Source organism: Hevea brasiliensis, chromosome 7, assembly GCF_030052815.1.
Source record: "Hevea brasiliensis isolate MT/VB/25A 57/8 chromosome 7, ASM3005281v1, whole genome shotgun sequence".
NCBI classification, from domain to species: domain Eukaryota; kingdom Viridiplantae; phylum Streptophyta; class Magnoliopsida; order Malpighiales; family Euphorbiaceae; genus Hevea; species Hevea brasiliensis.
The window spans coordinates 4,690,440-4,713,318 of NC_079499.1; the positions used below are offsets into that span (position 1 = coordinate 4,690,440).

Genomic DNA, 22,879 nt, shown 5'->3' on the forward strand with positions numbered 1-22,879 from the left:
TATATAAAAAAGTGATATTATAAATGTGTTTGACTCAATCAATATTTGTTTAAAATGTTTCATATTGCAAAATTTGACAAATAAATATTAAAATTTTATGTCAAAAAAAAAAACAAATATTGAGCATTCCTGGCCATCAACAATTTATTAAATATGCTCTTGTATTTGACACTTTTTTTTAATAACTATCAGCTAATTTTATTGGTTATTAACGATTTGATATTAATTAATAATTAACTGTAAACAGTATTAAGTAGAAATAAATATTAAATTAATTATTAAATATAAAAATAATAATATCATTTTGTTAATTCTAAGTGAAAATGCTCCGTCAACTTCTAAAAGTTAAAAAAAATTTCTCATAAACTATTCCTTTAACCTCTAAACATCGAACAATATAAATAACAGAGATTTTACCGAAGAACATAAATAACAAAGGTTTTGACACTAAACATTACATAAAAAGTTAATGCATGACGAGAACTTAATCCACCAATTACTACCCAGCCTGTTAAACGCCACTCAATTAAAAAAGAACAGGGTAAATAGCGAAGACTCGGGAATTTGAAATCAAGAGTTTAGCTTCACACACCAACCAGATTATTGATCTAAAATAGTTCAATACATGCATCAATTGATGGAGAGGAAGAGGAGAGAGATTGAATTATGTGTAATCAAATGCAAATATGAAGAAAGGAAATGAAGAGATATAGTAGGCATCCAAAATTTATAGTCTAAAACTGAATTATGCCACTAGAATAAAGTGGGATTGGCATTGACTAGTTCGGCTCTACAGATTTCCAAAGCAAAAAACAAAATCCTGCCTTATCTAAACACTATTTTTATTGCACATCATTGAACAATATATAGACCCCGCACATTTTTCTCCTTCCGTGTGTGATTATTACCAACTGGTGGTGATCCCACCAACTTATTTTCTGTTACATAGTATGCCAATCGTGAATGAATTCTCCCATTCTGCTCTAAGTGATGAACTCCCCCGAACGCAAGATTACGTTCACCAATAGGGATTTGGTGCAAGGATTGATGCAGTGGTGTTTTCTCTTGCTGTTTCCCGAATGCAGCAGCCGCCACATTACTTTGTGGCTATCAGCCTGCTCTTGCTGCCTCTGACCTGAAGGATTTTTGGGCATGCCATCTAATTCAAAAGTCTGGCATGCCACTTGACCTTGATGAGTACTCTGTTACCAGCTTTAGGAACATGGATGATTTATCCTCTAACAAGCGTGTTGGAGTATCGAATTCTGCTACTCGACCTGCAAAAGTATACCAAAGTGAAATTAGTTTCATGAGAACTTTTCACTTCACAAGTCTACCAAAATGAAAAAATCCACTCAACAAGTCCTATATGTCAACTATGTCACACTGAGACACAACTTTACTCTTATGACAGAAGTTGGAGTTTTGAAATCATTAGTACACACCATCACTGAGTACCAAAACAAGATCACTGTCGATAACAGTTGGAATGCGATGTGCAATTGTGCAAACTGTGCAATCCTTAAACTCCGTACGAATAATCTTCTGAATAAGATTGTCTGTAGCTGTATCAACTGATGCTGTTGCTTCATCTAGCACGAGTATTCTTGCCTGCTTGAGCAAAGCCCGGCCAAGGGAAACCAGTTGCCGTTGCCCTACACTCCAATTATCCCCATTTTCTAGCACTACAAATTATACATTCCAATACAAACTAATCAATTAGAAACAAAACGCCATCCAAACCACCCAAACTCTGGGGATTATGAGGGAGAAGAAAACATTAATACCATATTTTCCAATCTGCTAGCTGCATACCTGGTGTATCAAGCTTTTGATCTTTCCTACGGACTATCTCCCCAAGCTGAGACTTGTCAAGAGCCTGTGACAAATAGCTGAATTCTCAGCATATAATCAGAAAAGATTTCATACATAAAAAATTGTTTTAGGCATAAATTGGCAATATAGTGTTCCCATGCGGAAACTAAGTACTTGTATTAATACTGGCAATCACTTAAAACATCTAAATCTGGAAATTTTCGAAAATTGATTTATAAAAAATATTTACCTTCGCATCTCAATTATCAGAAGGCAATGATCCATTTATAACAAACTACATGCTTAGCTATTTTATAGATTGGTCAAAAATTTAATATGCAGATATATGAACTTTTGTTCAAAGGATGACTAAAATCAAGACTTTCTTTTTAACATTCAAAATCCAGGTAAACTTGTATGTAATTACATAAATAAGGAGGGAGGGGGGAAGGAAGCGGGAATAAAACCTGCCAAATTTCCTGATCTGAATGCTCTTCAAGGGGATCAAGATTTCCCCTAATTGTCCCTTCAAATAAAGTTGGATCCTGGGGTATGATACTCAGACGGCTACGAAGATCATGTAGGCCAATCATAGAAATAACAATGTTGTCTATAATGATTCTTCCTTCAGCAGGTTCAATTAATCGAAATAGTGCTTGGATCAATGTAGATTTACCACTTCCTGTTCGCCCAACTATTCCAATTTTCTTTCCACCAGGAAAGGTGCATGTTATCCCATGAAGCACCGTAGGAAGATTCTCAGCATAACGAACCTTCAGAAAAAGAAAGAGAGTCAGCATTTTCAAACCAATTCCAACAATTAAGAATCAGCCAGGCAATCTTGCTTCCATTGTTTTTCTCCAAAAATATTGTTACATGTATGCATATACATAACAGAAATCCAACTTTCCTGTTCACTTTTCTTCTCAAGCTAGAGAATCAAACACAGTCATGGAAACAAGCACGATAAGCTCATGGTCAAAAGAGAATTGAATCAACTCCAGAATAGAAAGAGATGCATGATTCCTACAAAGACATCATGACTCTCAAACTCCATGTTACAAAATTGATAACTCCGATTGGACATCAAGGAGAATGTGGGTGCTAATTTTTTAAGTTTGAAACCAGAATATTGACATATGTTGGCATGATATATCCTATAACTAGCATTTAACCTGATCCAGAGTAAATCAGCAAGCATGTTACACAAGGCCCAAGAATGCCAACAGACATCAACTGTGGACAAACCAACATAACAATCAGAACAAAACGAAAGAAAGTACACATTTCCTCAAGGCTGGATAATACACATGCATAGTGGAATAAAGCTAAGCTTCTACCTTCAAATCAATCAGATCAATTGTCCCATTCTCTGGCCATGAGGATGGAGGGCGGAAACCCTCGATAACAGATGGAGCTTCACTTGGAATTTGGCTGTACTGATAAATCCTTTCTATGGAAATAATTTTGTTTTCTAGTTTACAGAAGCTAAGAATCCACCGCGAAAGGCGTGCATTTAAATTAAGGCCATATGTCACTGCAAGGCCTGCCATGCCTGTAAAGAACAACCAAATATGATTGATAACCGCATAAACTTACAAATTAAAAGGGTTTACTATTTATCTTGTATCCAACTTCAATCAATTTCCATCATAAGCTAAGCCATCCGAAGACTAAAATAGAACTTTACAACACTAAAAAAAATCTCGCTGCACATAAAGTTCCCAAAGCAAACAAGAGTGTGTGTGTTTATAAAGAAGCGCAGAATGATTTACTTACTTGGATCAATACTTCCATGAGGAAAGCTAACAAGTAAAATCATGCAGAAAGCAAATACAAAGGTTGAGAGCAACTCCATGCGTAGGCACAGCCATTCAATAGCAGCAAGACTGCAGAAGAATGGACGAGCAAAGCAATCAAGAAGATAAAGATTTCTCTTCATGAACCTTTTTTCTTGCCCAAAGCCTCTTATTGTGGCTGCTCCAGCAATTGACTCACCAAAAAGATGGATGATAGGAGATTTCTGGATACTAACAATGCGGACCAGTTCCCTTGATGAAGCCATGTAGTATTTCTGCATATGGGCATGCAGATAATAAGTTGACATATCTTTCAATATTAGTTAGCCAAATTATCAAATTGTCCTTAAATTAGAAGTTTAAGTTCAAAATCATACTAGCTCTTCTCTAACAAGCAAGCAGCAATAAACTTCACAAATCATGGTTGAAACAGTTCAAGCTATATGGACATAAATAATATGGTTTCAAATAATGAAACATTGATACCAAAACTTCATCTTCACACAACAATATCAACAAAATTTATATTATGATCAAGACATGCAAAAGGCCTCAGGAATGATAATTTCTACAATAAATAAAATATCACACTTCAAGGGGTAAAGACTACATTGAGTGAACCCCCAGAGAAACAGTGTTATTAGTCACTGTAAGCAACTTCCAACATCTCCACTTAATGGATTTTAAGTTCTTCCCATAAAGACGCTTGTGCAAATACACAGCACAAAATAAAAGTAATATCAAATGCTGCAACCCAAATCTAAAGCAGCAATGTGGTGCTCACTGTCACTCACAATGACACATACATGCAGGAAAATTAGCAAAGTCCAGAAGCAACTTGCAAAAAATCAATATCACAGGAAAAATCAATCAATTACCTGCATCCATAAGCAAGCAACAGCCATAGGAACAACAAGAAGCAAAACTTGCCAAGTAACTTTGGTCATTACACCAACAATTCCAAGAAGTTGTATTGTTGTTGAAGCAAACCCACCAAGCCTAAAAGGAATATCAAGATCCACGACACTTTGATCTATTGATACCTGTAAGGTCATAAATTTCACTACTATATAAAGATAAGAAAGGAGTGAGAGGGTAAAAGAAAAAGAAAATATTCTTCGTTCTTTATATAAATATTTCCAGCAGATGATATATATTTCTAGCAAAAACAGATGAACTTACACGATTCAAGACCCGTCCAGCTGGAGTAGAGTCAAAGAAAGACATTGGTGCTCGAAAAACACTTCTAAGCATCTTCAAAAACAACTTCTGTGCAGCTGCCAAGCCAAATGTAGCAACTAGAACAGCCCTCACAAATATAAACCAAGAACTCCCAAAAGCAAGGGCCATATAAACACCAAGAAGGACCATAGGACTCACCCTAGATTGGCCTCCTTCAGTTTGGGGATTTGCCCAAGCCATCCACCAATTACTAGCTATTTGTAGAAATTGAAAAAATGCTTGTGCAAGGATAATTAGTGGAATTAATAAGCCCTTATATGCTGCAGCCATATATGACAAGTAAACCTTCATACTGACTCTCCCTCTCACCCTTTCCTCTTCCTGAACAAGCTGCTTTTTCCTTGAGCGCTTTGCTTTCTTTTTCTCTTTAATAGCTTTCTGATCTGATGGTGATGCATTTTCTTGCACTTCCTTTGCCAAAATGTCAACATTACTTCCAGTTCCATCACATTTTTTATGAAATATGACAGACCCATCCAAAGACAAACTCTCATCTGAATCATCAGATGAGTGAGATGGGATATCCATAGCTACAATTGCTTCATGGTGAGCTGAGACCAAAGTTCTAAAATCAGTTCCTGCTTGTAGAAGATCATCATATTTCCCCGCCTGTATAATGCGCCCTTCCTTGAGAACCTGAATAGATGGAAGGTAACATTTATTAGATATCTTCAGAGCATAGAGATTCCATACACATTTAACCCACCCATCGACATTCATATTTTGACTTCAAGAAAAACCTGGCTCTTAGATGCAGGAAAGCCTGCAGGTATTAGATAATATTGAAATTTGAGGCTTTGTGAAGGCTAAAATAAGTAAGAATTTAGGTGAAGAATTAGGGTTTATGAAAGGATGGAATTGAAAAGCGAATTTAAACGTGAACAAGAAAATTTGTGTTGTGTCAGTAAAATAATAGGTTTAGGTTTCACACCTAAAAACTTCATTAGGCATCACACCCAAAGTTCCATGGACATCACACCTAGGATTGAATTTCATCGCATAACTCGGAGCGTAATTGCTTAAATTTGTGCAACTAAAATTCATATTGATCAAACAATTCAAAACATTATAAGCATAAGTATTCATAGACCAAAAGTAATCCTATAACTTGAAGGATTTAGGCTCCAGAAACTTTAAGTATTTAGACTCTCAAAAATAATCCTTAACTTTAAGTAATCCCAAAAAGTAATCCTTAACCAATAAAGACTCTAAATACTCAAAACAACATTACAAGCATAAGTATTTATAGACTCAAAAAGTAATCCTACACCTTGAAGGATTTAGACTCCAAAAAATAATCCTTAACTTTAAGTAACCCAAAAAGTAATCCTTAACCAATGAAGACTCCAAATAAAGATTCCTATAGAAATCTAGATCTTTCTATAAAATCTGAAATTGCAAAAGTATACCTAAGAATTAAATAAAGGACCAATAACTAATTTATTTAAATAGACAAATAAGTATAACTCTAAAAGACCCAGAAAGTACTCTATAATTTCCCCAATAAACTCTACATTAAAACAGAACCATAATCCTAAGTTTATGGAGTATTTGACTTTGAATTTTCTTCAATTCCTTAGCAGCATCATTCTTTCTTGGTTGGAGAAAACTCGACCTTGAGTTTTGAAATTCTTAAGCACCAAAAATGACAATTTCTTGAACAATGATGTCACCTCCTTGGTTGTCAACAACAATAGAAACACTTGAAAGCTGCATTTGGATTTATTAATGGACTTTGTTGGAATAATGAAGTTCATCTTCATCTCTTGAATATCAACTGCAGGCAATACAAATCCATCATCTTCAACATCTTGATCACTGAATCCAAACTCTTTTATTCCTTCTATTTTTTGTTCAATAGCATTCTTGACAAAAAATTCCTTGCATTAATGCTCAATCTTCTTTGAATTCAAATTTGATAGCAAGTTTTGTTGTTGAATCTTTTGAGACAACAATTCTAGCTTTTTGGTTTCTTGTTCTAACTTATCATCACGTTGCATAGGCTCTCTTCTAGTTGTTGCCTCTTTTGTTCCACCTTTATAAGTTGCTGATGGGGCTCATCTTGTTCATCCATTGAATGCTGTCCATAAATTCCTGCATGTAATTGTTGCTTCTGCTCTTGGTTTTAGAGAGGTTGTATTATTATGAACCCCAGAAATTGAAAGATTAGAGCCAAATTCTTGTGTAGTTCCGATTGCTGTTTGGCTTTGAATGCTTGGCTTTTCATAATAGCCAGCAATTGGCGTGCTGCCACTCAGGGGCAGAACCAGAAAACTTTCATTCGAGGAGCTAATTAAGTGTACATTCGATTAATCGAACTAAACAAAATCAAATTCTTTTACTAGTTGATTTTTTAACCAACTCTAAAATACTAATATAATCGAACCGAAATTGAAAGAAAACCAAACTTAATCGAAACATAAAATGTTCGATTGATTATCTGTTAAAACCAAACTAACAGAAAAATATAATATATATTTTATACTATTTAGTAATTATTAATGAAAATATATTTATAATAATTTTTATTTATAAAAATAATATATAATATTTATAGTTGAAAAATAATTATGAGTTCAATACTATTAATAAAATTATAAAAAAAATCTTTAACATCAAAGTATTACATAAAATCCTTGCATAAAATTCATAATAAACCATAAATAGCTACGCTATATGACATAATATAAGATTAAAGAATAATAAAATAAAAAGTTTAGGCTTCACACTTAAAACTTCCTTAAGAATATCACACCTAATGTTCCATAAGCATCATATCTAGGGTTGAATTGCATCAAACAACTCAAAGCAATATTGCTAGAATTCATATTGATCAAAAACTTCAAAACAACATTACAAGCATAGACTCAAAAAGTAATCCAAAATCTGGAAGGATTTGGGTCCAAAAAGTCATCATTAACCTTAAGTACGCAAAAAGTAATCCTTAACTAACAAGGACTCTAAATAAAGACTCCTATAAAAATCTAGACCCTTCTAGAAAATTTGAAATTACAAAATGTGACTTGAATAAAGGACCAACAACTAATATATTTAAATAGACACAAAACTGTAAAAGAACTAGAATTACAAAATAATTTTTCCCAACAAACTCTACATTAAAACTAAACCATAATCCTAAGTTTTTTAGTATTTGACCATGAATTTTCTTGAATTCCTTGGCTGCATCAGTCCTTCAGTTAATAGAAAATAATGTTTATTTTTCCTATATATGGATGCCCACTAATAACTCCAGCGTTGAGCATCAACTCTCTCATAATATACAACAACAAAAACAACAATAAGTATCTAAAAAGGGAAATCAACCAAAATGAGGAAAAGATCTTATCGAAATGAACAATGAACGCAATATTGTAATAAGTTGATGGGTTATGAAAAAAAAAATAAAATAAGAAAAAGAGCAATCTCATTCAGATGCAAGATAAAGCCCCAAGGTGACCTGTCACTGCACAAACATAAAAAAGTAAAATGAGAAAGCAATTCCATACCAGTATTAGATCAGCCGCTGGCAAAAATTCAACTTGATGGGTTACAAAAATGACTGTCTTAGTTGCTAGTGCTGTTAATATGTATTCCTGCAGTTCCATATCATATGTTCAACAAATACATTTATTTGAACAGCAATATTCATGATGCTTTGAACAAATCTAACCTTGAACAACTCAGAACCAGTGTGTGCATCAACAGCACTGAAGGGATCATCAAGTAAATAAATATCTGCATCTTGATATAGTGCCCTTGCAAGCTGTACCCGTTGCTTCTGGCCACCACTCAAATTTATACCTCTATCACCAATGATGGTCTGATCACCATGTGAAAAAAGTTCCAAATCTTTTTTCAGTGTGCAGGCGTGGATAGCATTTTTGTACTTTGCTTTATCCATTGGGCTGCCAAAAAGAATGTTTTCTTCAATATTTCCAGATTGTATCCATGCTGACTGGGAAACATAAGCAGCAGTACCACAAATTCTTACCTGAGAAAAAAGGAGAGAACAAATTTAGGCAATTTCGTCCTCAATTACTAGGATAAAGAAGAAATCATAGTTGACAGAAAAAATAACATTAATCATAAATTAAAAGAAAGGTCATCAAAGTCTAAATTAACATACTTCACCAGAGATTTTGGGAATCTCCCCCAGGATGCAAGAGAGAAAGCTTGATTTTCCTGAGCCAACCATGCCACAAACAGCTACACGCATCCCTCTCTGCACCTTCACATGAATGCCTGATAAAGTGGTCCTTGAAGAAGAAGAAGGGTCCCAACAGAACTCACCATCATTAACTTCTATGGCCATGTTTGTCATACCTCGTGGCAAAACAAGGGTTGCATCTGCCTGCAACTCTTCTTCCTGTAGGAATCCAGAAATTCGATCAAGGGAAACTTTTGTCTGGGCCATCATTGACACCAAGTCAGGGAAATTCCTAAGTGGTTCTTGTAGGATTCTGAAGGTGGCCAGAGCAGAAAGAACACCTCCAGCAGTGAGCTGACCACCCAACAATATTGAAGTACCAAAAGTAACAGCTGCAACAAATATGGGAGAACTCCAGAAAATGAATGTAATAAAAGCTTGTGAGTAGAGGGCCTTACGGAGCCACCTGAACTCCACATCCCGCATCTCCTCCAACTTCACTCGATACCTGTCCTCCCAAGCTTGCAGCTTCAGAATCCTCATATTCCTCAGACACTCAGAAGTTTTCCTCATCCTGTCATCCTTTGCAGCCATTAATTTGTCTTGATAATCTTCTTGTATCTTAGCCAAGGGCACAGTAACAATGATGGATATGATAGTGGAAATTAAAGTTGCAATAGAAGCAATTCCAACATTCTTATACAAAATTGCAAGTGCAAGAATTATTTGCAAGGGAAGCATCCATATGTCATGGAGATACCAAGAGTAGTCCCCCACTCTCTGGATATCAACTGCCATGTAATTAACAATTTCTCCACTAGTGTGACTTTGCTTGGCCAAGCTTGAGAGCCTGAGTCCCTTACAGTACACCATTGCTGTCAGAGCCGACCTCACATGCATACCCAAAATATCAACACCAAGATACCATTGCCGGGTTGTTAAGGTCTCCACAAGCTTTGCCGAGAAGAATATCCCAGCAAGAATATATCCTTCATGAGGGAAAGTCTCCTTCCCCCCTAAATACTCAACAAAGTAGCTAATCATATACGGACCCACATATGAAACAAGTGTATTTACCAAGGCAAATATGGCATTGCAAGCCGCTTCCTTCCAGAATGAATTGAGAATTGCCCAAGCTAAAGAAGGCTGCTTTGAAGGATTTTCTGCCTTCAATTTCTCCCAATTCAAATTCAAAACCTTATAATTGGACTTAGCTCGATCTTTTGGAGCAAGAAGAGGAATGTCCTTGAGCTCAAGCGGCCTCTTTGCACCAATAGACAGAAGTGGGTTTAACCATGAAAGAGTAGCCAAGCTAAACAATCCAGCATTACTATAAGGAGTAACCTTGAGACACCCTGATTCTTCTTCAAGAAGCAGTGGCTCTTGAAGATCAGAATTCCTACAAACTTGTATTCCAGTAATGCCTCTAATTGCTACAAAACATAGAAAAGCAAGAGCTGGAGTTGTAGCAAAATTCACCAAAACATGAGAACTCAAATGCTTCACACCTTCAATCAGAAAACTCTTCCCATCCACATACAAAGTACACAAACACATAAAAAATGAGAAAAACCACCAAACCCTCAACAACAGTGGGAATTTCTCAGACGCCTTAAATTTGCAATGAAGAGCTGAAAAGCTCAACACAAACCAAGCTAGACCTTGTGCAGCAGGGAAAGCAATTATAGACCAATCCACAACTTTCCCATTAACAGCCTCTCTAATCAAAGAAACCCCATCAAACCCCAACACTAAAAATTGCAAAAACAAAACATAGAAACAACAAAATAGGACCAACTTAAACCCGGTACCGATCGTAACAACTCGAATATCTCCATCAACAGTACTTCGTCTAATTGGGCTTGAACTGGCAACTGCTGTATCATCCTTAAGCAATCTAATTCTACCAACACACACAAATATTTGCCTTGCAGATATTATGAAGAGAAAGACAAGGAAAAGCGTCAAATTGATGCAAATTGAGGCTAGCTCCAATACGGGCAGGCCCCGAATTGCCTTCAAAACGGGGTGTGTCGATTGCGTGACGATGTTATTAAGCAAAAAGGTGATACCCATTATTGACAGTGGTAAGATGGTGATTGAAATAAGCGAGTCGGTGGTGGTGGTGGTGGTGGTGGTAGTGGTGTAATAGTAGTTAATAATAAGCTGCAAAATGAATAAAAGAGATCGAATCGTGTAAAGAAGGGCATTTCGACATCTGGATAATCAACGGAGACTATAGCTCTCTGGAGATAGAATCTGCAGACACATTGCACACGGAAACAAACAGACTTTTATCAACACGGTACACGAAGAGACAAAGAAAGCGAAGGAGGGAGGGAGAGAGATAAAAGAGAGAGATAGAGAGAGAGAGAGAGAGAGAGAGAAGAAATTGTTTTAAGTTTTGGTTTGTATTCTTTCGTTCACTCTGTGTGCGTCTCTCCCTATGTCATCTATAGAGAGAAACAAAACGAGACAAAGAGATGAACGCAAAAATCTCAAAATCTGGAAGCAACCCAGTTCAGAAAACACCAAAAATAACCCGACCTTGAAAATCGTTTTTCTTAAGCCGGTGACGATTGCCAAGGCAACCCTGTGATTAATAGGTACCTTTTTACCTCGACGCCAAGCTCCTCTCTGCTCCTCTGAAACGCCCACAACACCTCGCCCCCACCACACAGGAACACAGAGAGAGCCTGAGAAGCCGCACCTCACTCTTCCACAATGAGCTACAGCATGAAGAATTTGCGAGAACCCAAATAGAGAAAGAGAAAGAGATCTCCCTTCTCCCTCTCTCTATGTATAAATATTAATAAAGCTTTTGGCTTTGGCTACCTGTGGCACTTGCCGTGTCTGGGAGTTGTGGTGAAATGGAAGATTTTTGAAGATAAAAATTATTAAAACCAAAAAAACCAATTGGGTTTGTACTGGCATCCAGTTTTATGGCATTATGATCTCACTGCTATGTTTGCTGCTATATATACAGAGGCAGCCATTACAGTGAAATGCATCTATGTGTGTAGTTTTTAGATAAAGAAAGAGAATATTATTCAGCAATCATAGGAATATTATTCACACATGCGTAGGTGATGAGAATTGAGATCTTGATGGGGATCTCGAATTTTTTGCAAACCAAACAATATTCAGATCATTATACCTTATTTTGTAAGGTGTAAAAGTTTAGCAGCATTGAATTGAAAAAAAAAAAAAAGCATTATTTAACTCGTTAAAACTGGCGAACTAAGTGAACAGATTCGTGAAAAGATTTATTTATAGAGTATTTATATTAATTATTATATTTTATTATATATTTTCAAAATAATATATTATTTAAAAAAATAATATAATTAATATATAAAATAAATTTTATTTTTAAAATAAAATCATTTATAATTTAAATTAAAATTTTTATAAAAATTAAATTAATTTTTATATAAAAACTAATTAAAACTATAAAATTATAATCTAAACTTAAAATTTATTATGATTATAAATGACTCAGACTATTTATAAACTATTTAAGTTTTAATTCAATAAAAATTTGATTTTATTTATTTTTTAAATGAGTTAAATTTAAATTTATTATTAAATAGTTCGATCTTAAAATAGTAAAATAAGATAAATTTTTTTTTTAATTAATAGAAATCTAATAGACTAATTAACAATGAATAAAAATGAAATTCAATATGTCATTAAATATATAATTAAAATATTTTTTTAAATTATAAATATAAGCTCCACTTGAAATAAAATTAAAACAAATAAAAATTAAATTTGGTCCCTTACCCTCACTCCAACTCATTCTCTTTCTAAGTCCATTCTCTTTCTCTCTCTATTTCAACATTAGCAATTGCTTTTCACTTATTTATCATAATTTAATTTGAATAAATTATTAAAAAAAATACAATATGAATGTTTTTAATTAAGGTCATATGGTATGATTTGTGATAAAAATGATTGTGTGTCCTCTAATATCATTACAATTTATTAATGTGATATTAACTATTCCATCTTTCTCATTTCAATAATTATTTTTACACTTTTAATTGAATACATTATTTTTATAAAAAAAAAACATATTAATAATTATTAAAATATCTTTATATTTTCTTGATTTTTTAAAATAGTAAATAAAGTGAGAAAAAAGATTTTTTTGTGAAATTCTCTATTATAATGAGATTGAGAGAATATATAATTATAAATAATTAAAATAAAATTAAAACAAATAAAAATAAAAATATGGCTCCTACCCCCAACTCCTAACTCACACATTCTTCAGACTCATCTCCTTCTGTTTCTCAGTTTCAACACTTCATCCTCAAAAAATAGTACCCTTCATTTCATAAATATATGGTTTTTTTTTTAATTTGTCTTAAACTATAAATTAATTTCTTTTGATTTATTTATTAACTTATTAATATATCTCTATTTATATGCATAAAAAAATAAAATTTATTAATTTCAGAAACAATTTAATAATTTAATTTTTAATTAAGCAATATTAGTGGAAGACATATTAAAAAAAATAGTAATTAAAACTTATTATTTTATTTATATTAACTAGATTTTTTTAATCTATGTAAAAATAGAAATAAATCTATCTTTATAGAATTAAAAAAAAGTAAAAACATAAGATCCTTGCTTCCTATTTGGAAACTAAAATTTTATAAAAATTTAATTTAATTAATTTTTTTATTAATTATCATATTTGGAATGAAATAATTTAATTATTTTTTAACTTAAAAAATTTATTTTAAAAAAATAAAAATTAATATAATTATATAATAATTTATTTAATTTTTTTAAATAATTTATTTCGCGTTAAATATTTTATTGGAGAAATTGTCCATTAAGCAATTGCTCGGAATCTCACCCATGCTGGTGCTCAGAAATAATTCTCAACTGAAGATATTTAGGCTCAAACAAAGAAAGGAAGAAGCCAAAATGGGGGGATTTTGATGTGATAAATATTTATCATCTTATTCTTTTAAAAATTTTAAAAGTTATTATATATTTTATTTTATATTTTTTGAATAATTTAAATAATAAATATATTTATATATTTATTTATAAGTATTTTAATTAAATATTTATATACTAAAATAAAAGAAAAAAAAATGAGATGATTTGAAATCAAATCAATGGATTGCACAATTCTAGTGGATTCCAATTGAGATCATAAGTGTGACAATGGTGAGCTTTTGAGGTCATTATTCTCTAAGGATTCATCAATGGGGCACCCACGTTAGAAGTTTGTGAGAGTAAGGCCAATACATGTGTAAAATCTTGAAACGTTATGGCAGCAAGTGCCTAGTGAAGGGCCCCAAGGCAAGGGATGGGCGAAAGGCACCCAAAGTAATTTTCTTCAAATTATAGAATGCTGTCAGCTACCCCAGGCATCTATCCCCTCTCTCTCATCTCAGCCTTTTTGGCATTTACCAATTTATAAAGTCCTAATTATTTAAAAAAAAAAAACATTTTTTTATCAAGTTATAATATTATTTAATTTTAATAATTTAAACCAAAAAAATACATATCCCACTTAGTAGATTTGATTCAAATTTTTATTTTTTTAATCTCTATGCTAAAAAAAACACTTTTATAAACAAAATTAATATTTATTAATACATTACAAAAGAAAAAAAAGTTTTTTCTTCAATTTTCAATATTATAATTAAATAGTAAATTACTATTTAAAAAAATATTTTCCAAAAAAAAATGTAATTCTATGTAAAATATACATAACCTAAATTACATTTTTTTAAAATAGAAAAATAAGGGTTTTTTTGAATATGACAATCATAACCCTCTTAGAATTAAGACATGTAATTATCAATTGATGTTCTCAATTTAATCAAATTCAATAAAAAAAATTATCATCAAATTTGAGATGACACTCAATCAAATAAATCATTACAACCCCACCACCTCCTATTGTACTCTAAATTACATATAATTTTAAAATGATAGCTTTCTTTATGCAATGCGGTGGAATGTGGGAAACAACTCATAATTAAGTTTTATAAAAAGAAAATAATTAAAGAAAAACACTTCAATCTTTTTAAATGTTATCTGAAAATGGGTGGACACAACACAAGGGATCATCAACCCAAAAAATTATCATTTGATAATTGTTTTCACTATGCATGCAAACACATGCATGCAATTATAGCATATGTTCATAGAAAGAATAAACATCCCAAGAACAATCCAATTGCCATTTGGAAAGTTGAACATAGTTGTTAGCTTTTGATGCAGCTCATAATTGCAATAGTTTTAAGATGAATTATGTTTGCTGAGAATTTTTACAACACCAATGATAATTTCTAGTTATGGATCATAGTGATTCTCATATGAATCTATTATAATTAATAATTAAAATTTATTTATTATAAAAATAATATTTAAAAAAATTTCTGAAATTTAAAATTTTTAATATTAAATTTTTTAATAAAATTATTTTAAATTTTAATTTTTTTAATTGTACCCTGCCATTTATTTTACCATTAAAGATAACAGATTTTCCCATGTTAATATAGGAAATGTCAAAAAAATTTCAAATTTTATTAATTTTTTGTAATTGTATCCCCAAATTAATTTTTTTTAATAAATATATGCTAAATTTTGAGTTTCATTATAACTCTTTCAATATTAATAGAGATGTCAAATTAATACTTCTAATTCACAATTAAATACTAATTAAACCTAATTTACAATAAAAAAAATTAATTTCCAACAAAATTTCCACCACTTCCAAGCTCAAGCCATTGTTTAGCAAATCCCCAAAATAAGAAAGCATACCAAAGTGAAAAAAATTACCCATCAACTTTTGACACTTGCAAAAGTTTGCATGATCCTTTTTCTTAATCATGTGGAAAGTTTTATTTTGATGATGTGAACAATTGGATTCTAATTTTTTTTTAAATGTGTTCACCAAATTTGGGATGCCTAATTTGATTTATTAATTAAAATTGACACAAGAATATAAAGCATATTTAAAATAAATATAAATTTTTATTAAGTTGAATTTCAAGCAATGTAGATTTTTAAGTCAATTTTTTTATTCATAATTAAAATTAAATTTTAAAATTTTATTATTCAAAAAATAATTTCAACATTATTAAGTTAAAATTTATTGATTTTATCTTCCTTCTTTAATAGTTAGCTAGGTTTTTCTATTAACCCTTTTCTCAATTTCTAAATAGGATTAGAATTTAAATATCTAATTTATTTTAATGATTAAATGCATATCACTTACTTGGCATGTGTTAAATTCGAGTCCTTACTCTTTCAATCCCCTATAAAAATTAAAACTAAAAAACCCTTACTCAAAACACAATATATTAACAAGTTTTTTAAATTTATAATCTTGTACACTATTAAGTAAATATTTAATTATTTATTAACAAATTTATTTAATGTATATAATAAAAAAGTTGTACTTAAGGGGTCATTGGCATTGCAATTCCAAAAGAAATTAATGGATTAGGAAGGGTAGAAGTAGTTGAGTGATGGGGTTTTGATGAAATGATCATCTAACAACCAAATTTGAGGTTAGGTTTTCAAAATTATACTATTTGATGTTGACTTGTAGGTAAATTTTAATGGTTGCATTCTTTAATTTGGTCACCATGTTGAGACAAGTCTAGAGAGGCTTCAAATTTGGTTGCTGTGTCTTACTAGAAACTTCCTTGGCATTTACCTAAATATTATCACATAACAAAATTTATTTATGTGAATGATTTGAAAAGCAATTGAGTTTTACTTAAGTTATTTTACTTTTAATTATTTTGTGGATATTAATATTAAATGGATTTTAAATAAAATTAAATAAAAAATATTAAGATTTAGTTTTTATTATTTTATTTTGTGAAATATGTCATAATATATGATTAGTTACATAATAAGAATAGTCTTTTTATTATAAATTTCACTATAATTATATAATCTTTATTATATTAATAATTAAAAAATTTCAAAATTTACCACTTAAGAATAAATTAATAATTTTCTTTATTTCTAAAATATAAAAAAGGAAAAAAAAACCTTAAATCCAAAGTTTATTTATGTATGAGTAATCACTTTTATGTTAATAATTATTTAAAGAAAAATGTTTCGTCAATTAAGAATAGTCTGATTGATTTCTCTCCACATTTAAATATTTAAAATTAAGAAAATCTTAATTTTAGAGTTTTTATTTATTTATTTTAAAATTTATTAATTTTGTGTTAAAAATTATTAAAAACTTATTTTTTTAAAACTTTTTATAAAATATTTGATTTAATTTAGGAAAACTAGCTTATAAGCATTTGTGATTATAAACTAATTTGACTTATAAGAATATACAAATTTAAGTAATTACATATTTATTTAAAATAGTTATGAATAATCAATAATCAACTGACATATTTAATAAAAAATAATTTATATATATATATTATATTAAAATTATTAAAAATAATATTAATTGAGATACTTAATAAAATTTTAAAATTAAATAAACGTAATATGATAATATATTTAGTTAACTTATAAGTATAATATTTATAAATATTAAAATAAAAATTAAATTTTTTAATTTAAAATTTTAATAAATATTTTAAATAAATTAATTAGTTTATTTTTAAAATTTATAAATTAAATTGTAAATTAAAATAAACAACCGTAAATGGGTATAAAAAAAAAATTATTAATAGCTTAAAAAAAAATTCAGAGTGGAAATTGCAGTCCTGTATAGAAATTAATGGCCGTCTCTGTTTTATCAAAGTCATCAACCAATGGCATGGCATGCATTTGCCTTTTTGTTTTCTTGAGACGATCATGCCGTTGTTGAATTTAGATGCATGGACGGTTAAAGCTTATCTCATGTAACTATGTAAGATACCATATCAAAAATAAATTATTTAATTAATTATAAAAAATGTCATATATTTCTTATCTTAACATATAAATTATATTGCTTCATAATCTAAAGAAATTATATTATTGTTAACTTACATCTTAATTATTTGTATTTATGCATATTTAATCAATTTTTTTAATAAATAAAATACAATTATCCTAATTAATAAAATTTTTTAAAATTTATCACAATTAAAAAAAAACTTTTTAAATTTATATTAATTATAATATATGGTCAATTTTCTATCAATTGATTGATTAACAAAATTTACTTGTATTGGAAACAGAGGCGGAGCTAAGCTAAGGCTCCACCATCACCAGTGCCCTTTCTTTGTTAATTTTGGCTTTTGCCGACGAAATGTACGGAGCAAGAACTGACGCAACTTTATCGTACGGCTTACACGAAATTGACAGAGCTAACAAGTATGTCAGCAATCGGATAATCGAGTAAATTTTTTTTTTATATTTTAAAATATTAGTTAATTAAATTAAAATTTAATAAAAAAGTTAAATATAAGTTTAATTTAATTTTTGAATTGTATTTAAAAATTCAATATAATTTCATAATAATTTTAATAATTTTTATTTTTATATAAATTATATACACACACTTAATTTTAAAGGATCAAGCATAAATCACATTTCTTTTGATTTTAATTTTTTTTAAAAAACCAGCATTTTAGTCCACATCATGCGTATATTGTCTAACACGTGGCAAATTTCTGACTGTTGCAGGTGCTTTGTATTGCTGCATTCGTACTTATCCAATCACCACACCAAGAAAATATAGTTTATATATATTTTTGCTTTTCACTTATCATATTATTATTAAAAACATTAAGCAAGAAAGAGACAAAATTTATTTGGTATTTTTTGTTAGAGTTATTATCAAAAAGTAATCTATTAAATATATTAGGATTAGGAATTGCAGAAACCTGTAAATTATATAAAAATTAAATAAATATATAAAATATTAATATTTTTATAATTAATTCTCTCAAATAAATTATAGATTATAAATTTAAATATATATTATTCACCAATTTAATTATATTTAAATAAATTATCATAAAATTATATACACATCTTGCTCTATTAATTTTACGAATTCTAATCTTATTAGAAATCCACCCCAATCTACAAATATTACTATAATAGAAATTATTCTCTTTATATAATTTTCATCTTGATTCTATTGAGGAACATTTCGTCTATTTTAATTGAAAAAATGTCTCTCTAAATTTAAATAAATTTACGAGCCCTAAATCTTACTAAAATTATAAGCCATAAATCTAACAATTAGCTTATTAATGATAAATTTTAATTTAAAATTAAATTTAGTATATTTTAATTATAAAATTTTAAAATAATTGAAATATTTTTAAATTATTTTTATTCTTATTTTAAATATAATTTTTTCAATAATAATTTGTAGCATTCCAATTTCAGCTCTGCACAGAATAGGCATATAAAAAAAATTGTTTCAAAAGTTGCTATAAAAAAAATATTTTAAAGCTACATAAAAGCACATTTATCAAATTATTAGACTAATTATTCATTAATCTAGCATTTATATCTCATATAGTTTATAAAATATTTTCTTATAAAATTATTAATACATTTAAAAATTAATACAATAAAGTTGTATTTTTTTAATTTAAAAAATATTGTAAGTTCAAATTTTGAATTTTTTTTAATTTAAATAAAAATTCATTTCTTAAAATTAATGAATTTAATCAATTTTCTATATAAAATAAATCAAACATATAATTAATTATATGGTGACAAAAAAATTTGGTGGCCATCAAAATCCAACATTTGGCCATGGAGGGATCATCACCTTTGGGAAACCGTGATAATTTCATCTTAGAATGGTTTTTCCTAAATATCATCCTTATCTTGTGACATCATGTCTTAGATTGAGAGAGACATCAAATTAAAGTGAATTTTGCATTGATCAAAATATATTAATTGGTGATATTATTATTATTTTTCTTAAAAAAGAAAATCCAATTACATACAACTTCCCTATTTTACATACATAACTTTTAAGAGCATTAAATGACTATGCATGTTTAATGTTAAGAATTTTTTTTAATAAAATAATTATTATCTATATTCATTAATTAATTATTTATTGATAAAATTTTAAAATGTTTATTAATATATAAAGATAAATTTCAAATTATATTAGCTAAAAACTAAAATATATTAATCACTAATAACAATAATTAAATCTTAATTTTAAATTAGTTAGATTATGTATATCAACGTACTCGTTTTATTATTAATTTATTATATTATTCATGCATATTTTATTATGTGTATTAAATATAACCGAATTGTTATAAAAAATTACATCCACACAAATTAAAAAAAAAAATAATATAGCTCGACGAAAGTCTTCTCCAACAAATAGATTCACCATTAAAAAAAATAATTATAACTACTAATTAATTGAACTTAAATTTTAACAATAAATTATCTTAATCGACATTTTTTTATTTTAATTACAATATACATTATATGCATTATTTAATAAATATAATACAAAACATTTATCTTAACATTCATATTTCTACAATACTTTTTATATCAATCCACTAAGTCAATAACTAAATATCATACATGAATGATTAGAATATAAGATAATTTTTTATTAGTAAAGTGTAGAGTAATGTGAGATAATCATTTATTAATTTATATAATATATACTAAATTAGGTGCTTAATAAATTACAAAAGATTGACAAAACTTTTTTTTTTTTTTAATTTTCTTTAAGAAAGTATTAACCTTTTCTCTCCACTAGTTTTGAAAATTGATTTAATTGGTACTTCACCTAACTTTTCCTAAATCCCCTTTCTTGCACCAAGAAGGAAAGAACAACTTTTTTTTTTCTTTCTAATTTCATTCAATTTAGAATAGAGAGAACAAGGAGTGTGGGTTTTGTTAGCATGCATGTGGAAAGTAAGAGTCTGATTTCTATTCATGCACTCAAAAGGGGGGCCATTGTTGACCCATATCACCATCTAACTACTAGTGGATGATATTACTTTCTTCTCTTCCTTTTTCTCTCATGTTGAATTTATTTTTTCTCTCACCTATAATTTGTAGGGTTCATTTGAAATAAATTGTTTGTAATAAAAAAATTCAAAAAAATTCTCATATAATTATATATGAATTTATTTATTTTTAAAATGAAAAATTTTTTAAGTTAAAAAAATTAAATTCTTTTTTTTTCTTAAATATAATAATTAATAAAAAAAATTAATTAAACTGAATTCTTACGAAATTTTACATTTCATATGAGGGTTAGTGTTTTAGCTCGTAGCTCAACTAAACTCAATTCTTCTATTGATGATGTAGGGGTTAAATGCACTATTAATATCTCAAAATGATTATTTCATTTCAGTCACACAGTTTTAACTTTTTAAAATAAAATTTTTAAATTTTAATTTTATTTCATAAAAATTTTTATAATTTGTAATAACATGTTTCTAGGTAGAAAAATTACTATTTTACTCTTTTTTTTTAATAAAAAAACACTATTTATCCTATTTTTCTTCTCCTTTTTCCCTTTATCTCACATTCTTAATTTTTTTATGATCAAATTAATTAATAGTTATTTGTCAACAAAATTATTTTATTTATAATAAAATAATTATTTTTTTGATAACATTATTTATTAATTTATATTTTTTGTTTGATATTATAATTATTACTAATAATTTAAATTTTATTAAAATTTAATTGTTTAATTATAGTTATATTTTATAAAATAGTGTTCTAAAATTGAAGGGGCAAATAAAATTATTTATTGATGAAGTCGATAAAGTTTGACACAATTTAAATCGGTAATAAAAAATTAATAACACATATAAAATAATAAATAATTTATTAATAATTTTAATAAATAAAACTATTACTAAAAATAAAATAATTTTATTAATAAATAAACATCAATTAATTTGACCATAATAAATTAAGAATCTGAAAGAGATTAATTAAAAAAAAAGAAAAAGAGTAAAATAGTGATTTTCTTTTTTTTTTAAAATAAAATAGTGATTTTTTTATTTAAAAATCTATTATCATATAGGAGAGAGATTTTTTTTTTGAAATAAAATTAAATTAAAAAAAATTTATTTTAATAAATTAAAATTAAGAACCGAGGGCTCGATTTAGTCATTTGAATGAAAGAAGTTTCCCAATTCCGTGTTTCACATTGCTGACTTAGTTACGTCGATGCTTCCTTTTCTTCTTCGCTGGAATGCAACAAGAAAAGAAAACGAAACACTGCAAAGCTATTATTGCTTTGCCTGATGTTTGGTATGTAAAGTTTTTTTTTTTTTTTTTTTTTTTTTTTGAAAAAATTCAATTGGGTGGATGGCCAAAACATCTCAAATTCCAGGGCAATGAATGAACGGCCCGATTTCCTGTACGTCAAAACATCTCAAATTCCAGGGCAAAGGATAGTAAAATGGGGAAATTTAGGATTTGTTGCTTGTAGCCCACAAAGGATAGGGGAATCAGCCGCCCTGCTAGGCGCTAGCTGGGGTTTGATATGCAATTGTTCACCCAATGGGCCAACCGCAGGGTAGGGTTCCCTTGAGAGGGATCATTTGTTTGTTTGTTTGTTTGGTGTAGGACCATCACCACAAACCAGCACATGTTTATACATCTCCATACTAATTTCAACGTACACATTCATCTCTATGCCTTCTACATTTACATATGTTTATGATTATATAGGCATTATCACTAATAAACTTTAATTCAATATACTGAATATGTCTACAAAATTATGAAATAATGAGTTCGAGTTCTAACTAAAGTACATAAAAATATTATAATTATTTAGGAATGACCAGTATTTTGTAGCTCAATTCTACCTGTTTCGAACTCAATTGATTTTCTCTTATTTTGATATTATGCTAGGTAGGGACATGGAGTCCTTTCGAGCCTAAATCCTCGTAAC

The 22,879-nt window shown here is 28.9% G+C and overlaps 1 protein-coding gene across 4 annotated transcripts; it reads right to left on the bottom strand.

Annotated features, from left to right (window-relative positions):
• Positions 1–713: 713 nt before the first annotated feature.
• Positions 714–12,178, bottom strand: LOC110655663 (ABC transporter C family member 5). Of its 4 annotated transcripts, XM_021812087.2 has the most exons (12): positions 11,614–12,175; positions 8,983–11,262; positions 8,527–8,847; positions 8,363–8,449; positions 4,797–5,492; positions 4,493–4,657; positions 3,595–3,889; positions 3,156–3,370; positions 2,283–2,588; positions 1,816–1,879; positions 1,446–1,685; positions 714–1,277 (listed from the first exon to the last, which is right to left on the bottom strand). In XM_021812087.2, exons 2-12 carry the CDS (start codon positions 11,077–11,079, stop codon positions 1,165–1,167), a joined length of 4,599 nt encoding a protein of 1,532 aa, XP_021667779.2. In that variant the 5' UTR covers positions 11,080–11,262; positions 11,614–12,175; the 3' UTR covers positions 714–1,164. The 4 variants fall into 4 exon arrangements, with proteins under 4 accessions (XP_021667779.2, XP_021667781.2, XP_058005808.1 ...); XM_021812089.2 differs by having other exon boundaries at positions 1,459–1,685; positions 8,983–12,177; XM_058149825.1 differs by having other exon boundaries at positions 8,983–12,175.
• Between the last annotated feature and the right edge of the window lie 10,701 nt (positions 12,179–22,879).

Excerpts from the sequence above, each read along its gene's own strand:
- LOC110655663 (XM_021812087.2), bottom strand. The coding sequence starts at position 11,079 with ATGGGTATCACCTTTTTGCTTAATAACATCGTCACGCAATCGACACAC. Across the intron at positions 8,848-8,982 it reads TTCCCAAAATCTCTGGTGAA|GTAAGAATTTGTGGTACTGC; the intron begins GTATGTTAATTT and ends CTTTTTTCTCAG. Across the intron at positions 1,278-1,445 it reads TGTTTTGGTACTCAGTGATG|GTCGAGTAGCAGAATTCGAT; the intron begins GTGTGTACTAAT and ends ATACTTTTGCAG.